At 41.9% G+C, this 10061-nt stretch overlaps 1 protein-coding gene across 1 annotated transcript; it reads left to right on the top strand.

Moving 5' to 3' along the window:
* Positions 1–6516: 6516 nt before the first annotated feature.
* Positions 6517–7713, top strand: LOC130957208 (uncharacterized). Its single transcript, XM_057884082.1, has 2 exons — positions 6517–6863; positions 7023–7713. The coding sequence occupies exons 1-2, from the start codon at positions 6517–6519 to the stop codon at positions 7711–7713; spliced, it is 1038 nt and encodes a 345-aa protein (XP_057740065.1).
* Positions 7714–10061: the final 2348 nt, after the last annotated feature.

Here is a 10061-nt window from a genome sequence, read left to right as displayed (position 1 = left end):
TCGTGCCAATTTTGATTTAACTATTTTTTCATAATTATCATGTCTTTTATTTACTTCTATTATGTGTTTATGAAAATGGCATTCATGTTAATGGAGTAAAGCTCCTAACTTGGTTGGTGGTTGAGTAATTGAAAACCCTTGAATTGTGATACTCAAGTATTAATCTGTAATTGGGAATTGCTGGCTAACTCTATTTTCACCAACTTTAGTCTTTTCCCATGAAGTGACTAGCACTTGTGAGATAGAGTTTGTAAGAACCGTAACCAATCAATCGGTTAATTGAGTGATTAATTGCCCAAATCAGATTTCGAAAAGTTAGAGAGAGAATTTAAGGATTTAATGGTGATTTTTGGACTCAGTGGGTCTTTCTAAGTCAGAAAATGTGCTTTTTGCGAAAAACCGTGAAAAACCGCGAACCCATATAAGAAACTGGTAAGGAAAGCTCGAATCCTTCTCAGTTTCTGTCCTCAAAATTTCGGGTATATAGGGTTTTTGGTTAAATGAGTTTTTGTGATTTTGGATGTTTAGGTTTGGTTTAAGCTAGATTAGCTTTGGGTTTTGACATCCAAATCTGTGGGAGAAGGTAAGAGGCACTAAACCCTTGTGAATTTATGTTTATTTGGAATCCTAGGTTGATTTGGGGTGATTTATATGTATATAGTTTGATTATTGTGGCTTTGGGAGCTCTTGGAACTTGTTTGTGCTTATTGAAGTGGAATTGAAAGCTTGGTTTGTGGTTGGAAGCTTGGTTGTGCTAAGTTGGAATTTGGGTGCATAAAGGGAATCGGCCAAGGTATGGTTTTGGTTTCCTTTATGTAGTATATAATATTCATGAACACATAGGCTAGTGACCAATAGGATAGGTTGAACTAAAATTATGGTAGGAGTGTTAAATGTTAATGAATTGATGAATATTGAGTTGATTGTGATGGGTTATAATAATATGAAGATATTGAATTATTGTATGGATTTGGAGTTGGTTCTTATGATAATTGCGGCGTTATGTTTATGAAATGGTGGATTTGATGGTGATTTTGATCATAAGTGTTATATAGTTGATGTTGAAATTAAGAGTAATGAAATGAGAAGGAAAATATGGTACGGTTAAGGTATTATAATATAACAGGTTAATTTTGATGAAAAGTGAAGTTTTGAATGGTTAGATATGGTTTTGAAAGGTGAACGGTAAGCCAATGAGGAAATTGTGAAGTTTGGTAAAAATTGAGTTTTTGGTGAATTTTGTCCGATCATAACTTTTGCCTCGATTTTCAAAAATTGATGAAACTTCTCTAGAATTAAAGATATTTGAAAACCCTTTTTATCAATATAAAGTTTGTGAAAATTGGAATTTTGAAGAGGAAGTTATGGTCATTCAAAGTTGGTGTTAAAAATCTGAAATTATGCAAAGTTGCAGAATTTCACGATTTCTGATATGTGCGGACGCACACCCTTGTGCGAGCGCAAACCCTGTGGAAATTTTATTATGTGCGGATGCACAGACCTATGCGCACGCACAGACAGGGAAGTGCGTTCTGTTTGCAGTGCTAGCACAGATTGTGCATGTGTGTATCTAAGGAAAAACTTTAACCTGTGCGGACACACACGTTGGGAAGGCTTGTCTGTTGGGGGCGTTGGCACAGGTTGTGCGAGTGACCAGATTCTTGTAAAAAATTTACTCCTGTGCGTACGTACGCATTTTAAAACTCTATGGAGTGTGCGCACGCACAGACCCTTGTGCGGCTGCACACGTCTTGTTTCTCAAAATTTTAATTGTCTTCTACTATTCTACTTACCCAACTTGTTTGTAAGCTTCTTTAACACCATTTTAAGACTTTTGGGCCTAGTTTGAGTATTAGAATATGGGATATAACTTAAGGGTTCTAGTACATGATTTTATGATGGATTAGAAAATGGAGGCCTAGGTTTCTAGTGTGCTGAGAAGGGTTTGACGTTAGGTGAATTATGAATGGTATTTGAGATGAGGAATGATGAACTTTTGATAATTAGAAACTGAGTTATGAATGGATAGTGGTTGAGACGAGTCGGGGACTTGGATTGAGGAGATGGGTTTCTGTATACTGAAAAATACTTTTTGAAAACCACCGAAATAATAATTTTCTGAGATCATGAGGCGCTATGCGCCCGGGCAGGAGCTGAGGTTGGATCCCGCTTGTTCGAGGTAGCGGCGGCGGCGTAAGGGCGGTGGTTCGTCCCGCTTGCATTGAGATGTGAGGTTAGTGGCAATAGATCCCGTTTGCATCCCTTCGGATCTATAGGGCGTGCAGGCACTGGTACCTGGACAATGATCCGAGCACTATATCTTGGGGTTCCCATGTGAGAAATCCGAAGGGTGACGTCTCTATGGAGATATGTCGGGTTGGCAGTTGAACCGACAATGTGATATCACAGCCAGTAGGGCAGGCATACATAATATACATTTTCTATCTGATTGTAAGCTTTCTTTACTTGAAATGGCTTGCCTAATTGAATAACATGCTTACTTGGTATTTGAATGATTTGCCTTATATGCTTCGACTTGTGATTTACTTGCATTGTATATTACTTGTGCTTTCTACTGGGATTGAGGAGGTTCGGGAGGCGGTAGCGATGGGATCGCATGGAGGATTGATGAGTCTGGATTCACTCTCCTCCCAATAAAATTGATGAATCTGCTCCTTGGCAAGCGCACCAAAATTATCATCAAGTAATAACCCACAGTGGAATAGGATCGTATCCACAGAGATTGGTAGATTTGAACAATTTTAATTAATTGGTGAATTAGTCAAGCTTAAATAGAATAAGTTGTGAGTACGGAATTATAAATGGCAGAAACATAAATGGCGAAAGAACAAAGGAAAGCAATAAGGTGCAGAAATAGAAATGGCAAGAATATAAAAGGGAGTGGGAATTTGTAGAATGTAAGTGAAAGCTATAAAAGAATGGGAGAGATAAGAATGGGGAAATTCATTGAGATTAGGAGATATTGTCTCTTTGGATTAAATCCAGCTTATATCCTCTTCAATCATGCAACTCATTGATCTCTTGGCAATCATGATTGATTGAGCCCCAATCCCTTGGTGACTCAATCTCTCAGATCTTGATAAATAGCCAATTCTTTGGTCTAATTGCTCATGAAGAGAGATATGCTTGGTCTCTGATTATACCACACATCCTTGTAGGTCTAGGGATAGGGAGGATTATATGTCACCATATCCAAACACCAAAACCCAGATCCTACTCAAGTGTGAGAAGGGATTTCCAGCATGGTTTCATGTTTCCTTTTCCAAGGTTCCCATGAAACCCATTTTGCATTCAACCTCTTTTCCAAGATGATTGAACACTAAGCATGAAGAACAAAATTCCTTCTAGCAAATCAAAGAGAAGATGAAAAGAAGAAATTCACTGTCATTAATCCATCAAGTACAATAGAGCTCCCTCTCTCAATGAAAGGAAATTTAGCTACTCATAGCTTAGAAAGAAAGTACAATAGATGGAAGAGATGAAGTATAAAAAGTGAAAAACTAGAACTCCACAATCCCCTACTGAGATAGTGATGACTAACTCCCCTTTTTCTACTACTTCCAGGGGTATATATACTACTCCTAGTTCTAGAAATAAAGAAAAATACAAAAGTGAAAAGGAAAATTACAAGTTGGAGGGAAAAAAAACTCAACAAACCTGATCTTCCAGCTAGCGTGTGACTGGCGCTCCTATGGCGTGTCACGCTCCCTTTGTTTCAATCTTGGCGTGCCACGCCTCACCATTCAAGTGGCACGCTTTCCTCCATCACATCCCTGGCGTGCCACGCCTTCGATACCAAGTGGCATGCCCAGGCCTCTTTAAATTCCTCAAGTAGCTTGGCGTGCCACACCTTCAAGCCAAAGTGGCACGCCCAGGCCTTTTCCCGCATCTTCATGATTCTGGAAACTTGTACCAGCGTGGCATGCCCAGGATCTGGTGTGCCACGCCCCTCTAAATGCTTTATCTTCTTGCTGGCGTGCCACGACTCATCATCCAAGTTGCATGCCTAGTTCATTTGGCCCTTTATCTCCTTCTCTGGAAAACACTACCAGCATGCCACGCCATGGGATTGGCGTGCCATACCCCTTCACTTGCTTTGGTTTCAAGAGTTGGCATGCCACGCCTGAATGTTCAAGTGGCACACCAAAGTGGGAAAATTGAGCTGGCGTGCCATGCCTTCGATACCCAAGTGGCACGCCTAGCTTTGTTTGGCCTCCTCAAGTGCTGACGTGCCACGCCTGATTATCCAAGTGGCGCGCCCAAGTGAGATATGTGAGCTGGCGTGCCACGCCTTCGACACCAAGTGGCACACCCAGCTTTGGTTTAGGTATTCTTTGTGTATTGGTATGCCACGCCTGGACATTCAAGTGGCATACCTTAGTGGGACTCTTGAGCTGGCGTCCCACGCCTTTGACACCAAGTGGCACGCCCAGCTTTTGCTTTTCCTTGTTGTTCATTGGCGTGCCACGCTTGGTTGTTCAAGTGGCACGCCCATATCTCGTTAGCCTTCAACCCCTTCTCTGGATTCTTGTACCACCGTGCCACGCCATGTTGCTCAAGTGGCACACCCATTCAATTGTGGGTCTCTTAGGCTTGGCATGCCACACCTTGATCCTCAAGTGGCACGCCCAAGTAAATTCTGGAACTGGCGTGCCATGCCTTCAATACAAAGTGGCACGCCCTAGTGATGACTCTTCTAGGCAATGAGTTGGTGTGCCACGCCCAGCTTCTAGCATACCATGCCCCTTTGATGGACTTCATTGTTGCTCTATGGAATGTTGTACCAGCGTTCCACGCCAATACATTTTTTTGGCGTTTGTTCCAAGTGGCACGCCTGCTTCACACGCCCCACTTGTTTTGTTGTTTTCTTTCCATTTTTTATGTCTTTTTCACCTGAAATTTACACAAACTCATTTCAAAGCAATGTACTATGATATTCATCAATTAAGGCATGAATTGCAATGATCAAATGAGATTATGCCTCTTTTATAGTCCTTTTTATGCAAGAAAAAGGGTAGATGATGTAAGTCATCAAGGATCGGTTGGTGAAGGCTGTGGGACAATGGTGTTTGAGTAGAATAGAAATCACCTAAGATAGATAACCTGGTTTATTTAAGTTAATGTTGGTATATTATACTTATCTATTTTAGAATGCTTTAAGCTTGAATCTGGTGATGGATATGGAGCTTAGGATTGCCTTTGGCGTCCCGGGGTCTTATATCCCACTTCACTGGGAACTGTTACCATACTAAGAACCTCCGGTTCTCATACCATATCCTTGTTGTGTTTTTCAGATGCAAGTCGCAACCCACCTCGGCGAGTTGCTTTCGATGGTGACAACAGTGGAGAATCTTGGATTCTTTTGGAGTTTTTGGTTTATTTTGTTTATGCATCTCTTCTTTTGTATTTTGTTTTGCCTAGAGGCATGTATTTGAGAGAACAAAACTTGTATAAGCTGTTTTACTGTCTAGTATCTGTATGGTCTGTATATGTCTAGCAGGCTTAAACTCTGCGAGTCGTGACTAGCTTCTTATGATGTTATACTATTATACTGTGAAGCTTTGTTATTCTATACCTGTTTCTTATGCTTTATATCAGTAACTTCGTTAGTACACTTTGCACTATGGAAATCCTATTTTTGAGCTATATTCTTCATCGAGCTCCTAGATATTATCATTTCATTCTATATAATATATGTAAAAGCTTAGAACTGTCGTAACCCTTGATTAACCTTTGCTTTACGATGTGAAGTAAGGCTTAGGATAATTAGGGTGTTACATTTAGTGGTATCAGAGCGGTTCGTCCTTGTGAGCCTGAAGGATGGACCGATTGTGCTTCATTGCATACTCTGTGTGTCTTTTATTTGATGCTATTAGGGTTATCTACTTGATATATGCATAGCATGCTTATTTGTGAGTGCCTATTTGGGATGATTGGAGCACTAAACTTTTGATATTGAGATTGATCACCTTGATATCGATTGTTTGGTGTAGACAGGAACCCTACATGGCTACTCGCAAGCGAGGTCGAACACATACGCGAGAAAGTAGGAATGAGCAACCAACTAGCAATCATGCCGAATTCATGGCAGCAATGGCGAATCTCGCTAATACCATGGAAGCTAATGCTACTGCGACTCTGCAAGCTGTGCAGAGATTGGGCCAACCGACTGGGAATGGCAATGGCAATGGGAATGGCGAAGGGAATGCCGATGATAGTGCTGAGGGTAATGGCGATAACACAGAAGGAGTTCTGATGACCTTGGCAACGTTCTTCAATGTTCATCCGCCAATTTTTCGAGGATCCACAAATCCTATTGAAGCAGACCAATGGTTCCAGGCTATGGAGCGTGCTTTACAGGCACAGCATGTTCCTCTCAATTAATATGTGGAATTTGCCGCTTATCAACTAGTGGGAGAGGCCCAGCCCTGGTGGCAAGTTAAGTGTCATTTGCTACAACTTTAGAGTGTTGACATTCAATGGGAGGTATTCCAAATGGCTTTCTATAAGAAATACTTCCCTGAGTCTGCAAGGGAAGCAAAGGAGATGGAGCTAATGCAGCTGAAGCAAGGTTCCATGTCTATGGCAGAATACACCAACAAGTTCGAAGACCCTTGTAGGTTTTCTCAGGTGTGTCAGGGTGACCCGGAGACCTTCGAGAGATGGAGGTGTATTAAGTACGCGAGGAGTTTGAAGGATAGCATTATGACTACTGTGGCTCCTATGGAGATCCGTGTCTTCTTCGACTTGGTGAACAAAGCAATGGTAGTGGAGGAGTATGCCAAGACCATGGCAGCATCCAAGGACACTCATAGAGGGAGCTCTAGTCATAGGCGTGGCAAGTATTTTCATCCAAGAGGACAACCCTTCAAAAGAGGAGGATATGCACCTCAAGGCCAAGGGGGCTTCAGAAAGAACAATTAGAATAAAAATAAGTATGCTAAAGGAAGAGGGAATCAGAGTGGTTGCTTCCGTTGTGGGTTGCCTGGGCACATTGCAAGGGATTGCACTCGTGAGAGGAACCAGAATGCGGGCCAGAGTCAGCATCAAGGTCGAGTCTTTGCTGTGAATGCCAAGGATACTTCCAAGGCGAATCCGTTGATGAGAGGTATATGTCTAATTGGTGATAAGTTCTTAGATGCATTATATAATACTGGAGCTTCGCATTCGTTTATTTCATTTGCTAAAGTTGAGGAATTAGGCTTGAAAGTGTCAGAGTTACCTTTTGATCTTCATGTGCATACTCCGCATCAAATAGTTATGACTAGGTCAGGTTGTAGACAAGTAGGTTTCAAGCTTGAGTGTAGAGACTTTGTACACGATTTGAAATGTTTACCAATGGTGGGATTGGAGATGATTTTGGGATTTGATTGGTTGTCGAAGAATCGGGTTTTGTTGGATTGCTTTGAACGGACTATTTGGTTTATGCCGGAAGGAGAGAATGGGGCAGTGGTAGCTACGGGGTACTACCTAAACTCTGTAATAGTGCACTGTAGTGAAGAGGAGTGTCAGGGTTATATTCTGTTGGCTGCTAATACATTGGGTGATGGCCAGAACTTAGATCAGATTCCGGTGGTTAGAGATTTTCCAGAAGTGTTCCCAAAAGATATCCCTGAGTTCTCACCTCAAAGGGAAATTGAGTTTGCAATTGAATTGGTTCCGGGAGCCGGACCAGTATCGATTGCGCTGTAGATAATGGCTCCGATAGAGCTGGCAGAGCTAAAGACTCAGTTGGAAGAACTTCTGAATAAGAGATTCATTTGGCCGAGTGTATCACCGTGGGGAGCGCCAGTTTTATTGGTGAAGAAGAAAGATGGAGAAATACGTTTGTGTGTGGATTACCGACAGTTAAATAAAGTGACAGTGAAGAACAAGTACCCGCTACCAAAGATAGATGACTTGATGGATCAATTGCAAGGAGCAGGAGTGTTTTCCAAGATTGATTTGAGATCTAGTTACCACCAGATAAGAGGGAAGGAAGATGATATCCCTAAGATTGCGTTTAGAACACGCTATGGACACTACGAGTTTGCGGTAATGTCCTTTGGGTTAACGAATGCCCTTGCTATTTTCATGGATTACATGAACAGAGTGTTTCGTCCCTTTTTGGACAAATTCATGGTGGTTTTCATAGATGACATCTTAGTTTACTCTAAGATGGCAAGAGAGCATGAGGAACACTTGAGGATTGTGTTGCAAATATTGAAAGAGCAGAAGTTGTACGCTAAGTTGTCAAAGTGCGAGTTCTGGAAGGAGGAAGTAAAGTTCTTAGGCCACGTGGTGAGTAAAGGAGGAATAGTAGTAGATCCCTCCAAGGTAGAAGCGGTGATGGAATGGGAAAGACCGACGACTGTGACGGAAGTCAAGAGCTTTTTGGGTTTAGCCAGATATTACCAGAGATTTATTAAAGGATTTTCTCGGATTGCATTACTGATGACAACATTGACAAGGAAAGAAGTGCCGTTCATGTGGACGTTAGAGTGCGAAGAGAGTTTTCAGACTTTAAAGCAGAGATTAACTTCAGCACCTATTCTAATTTTACCGGAACCGCATGAACCATTTGAGGTGTATTGTGATGCTTATTTGAAGGGTTTGGGTTGCATGTTGATGCAACACTGGAATGAGGTGGCTTACGCATCGCGTCAGCTGATACCGCATGAGGTAAATTAGCCAACTCACGACTTGGAATTAGCGGCGATTGTGTTTGCATTGAAGATTTGGAGACACCACTTGTACGGAGTAAGGTTTAGCATCTTTTCTGATCATGAGAGTCTCAAGTACATCTTTGATCAGAAAGAGCTAAATATGCGCCAGAGAAGGTGGATAGAGTTGCTTAAGGATTATGACTTTGAATTGAGTTAACATCCCTGAAAGGCGAATGTAGTAGCAGACGCCTTCGAGTCGGAAGTCCTTGACAATAGCTTGGATGAGGATCAACGAGGAGGAGCTGATGGAGAAGTTTGTAGATCTTAAGGTGGATATTGATGAAGATGCCGGAAGAGCTTGCCTAAATCAGTAACAAATCTCAAGTGACTTTAAATCCAAACTCTTGAAGGCTCGTCAGAACGATGACGTGTTACCAAAAGTATTGCTAGCTATCGAACAAGGGAAGCAATTGAGGGTATCATGGGATCAAGACGGATTGTGGAGATTCAAAGGTAGAGTGATTGTGCCAGATGTATGGACATTGCGGTAAGATCTTTTGAGAGAAGCGCACAAGAGCGGATTTTCCTTTAACTCTGGAAGTACTAAGATGTACCATCATCTGAAGTCTATGTTCTAGTGGCCTGGTATGAAGAAGGAAGTGGCAGAACATGTCTCAAAGTGCCTGACGTGTCAGAAGGTGAAGATAGAACATCAGGAACTGTCGGGAATGCTTCAACCACTTGAGATTCCTCAGTGGAAATGGGAAGGAATCGCAATAGATTTTGTGACTGGTTTACCGAGGACTAGGTCGAGATTTGATGCAATTTGGGTGATCGTGGATCACCTAACCAAATCCACTCACTTTCTGCGTATCCGAATAAACTGTCCTATGGAAGAGTTGGCGAGATTGTACATCAAGGAGATAGTAAGGTTGCATGGTGTACCGTCAAGCATAGTATCGGACCGTGATCCCCGATTCACCTCATGGTTTTTGGGAGCTTTCCAAAGAGCTTTTGGTACAAAGCTATGTCTTAGTACGACATAACATCCACAAACAGATGGACAATCAAAAAGAACTATTCAGACATTGGAAGATATGCTGAGAGCATACGTGTTGGATCAACCAGGGAGTTGGGATCGTTACATGCCATTTGTGGAGTTTTCATACAACAACAGTTTTCATGCAAGCATTGGGATGGCCCCGTCTGAGGCTTTATATGGATAGAAGTGACAGTCTCCACTTTGTTGGTATGAATCTGGTGAAGCAAGTGTATTGGGTCCAGATGTGGTAGCCGAGACTACTGAGAGCGTTAAGAAGATTCGTGCAAGGATGCTAATTGACCAAATTTATTAGAAGAGTTATGCGGATCAAAGAAGGAAACTGTTAGAGTTTT

Source organism: Arachis stenosperma, chromosome 10 (genome assembly GCF_014773155.1).
Source record: "Arachis stenosperma cultivar V10309 chromosome 10, arast.V10309.gnm1.PFL2, whole genome shotgun sequence".
Lineage (NCBI taxonomy): Eukaryota > Viridiplantae > Streptophyta > Magnoliopsida > Fabales > Fabaceae > Arachis > Arachis stenosperma.
Note: the sequence above shows the minus strand (reverse complement) of the source record. Positions and strands in the feature narration are given on the sequence as shown.

Excerpts from the sequence above, each read along its gene's own strand:
- LOC130957208 (XM_057884082.1), top strand. The coding sequence starts at position 6,517 with ATGGCTTTCTATAAGAAATACTTCCCTGAGTCTGCAAGGGAAGCAAAG. Across the intron at positions 6,864-7,022 it reads TCTAGTCATAGGCGTGGCAA|GGATTGCACTCGTGAGAGGA; the intron begins GTATTTTCATCC and ends GCACATTGCAAG.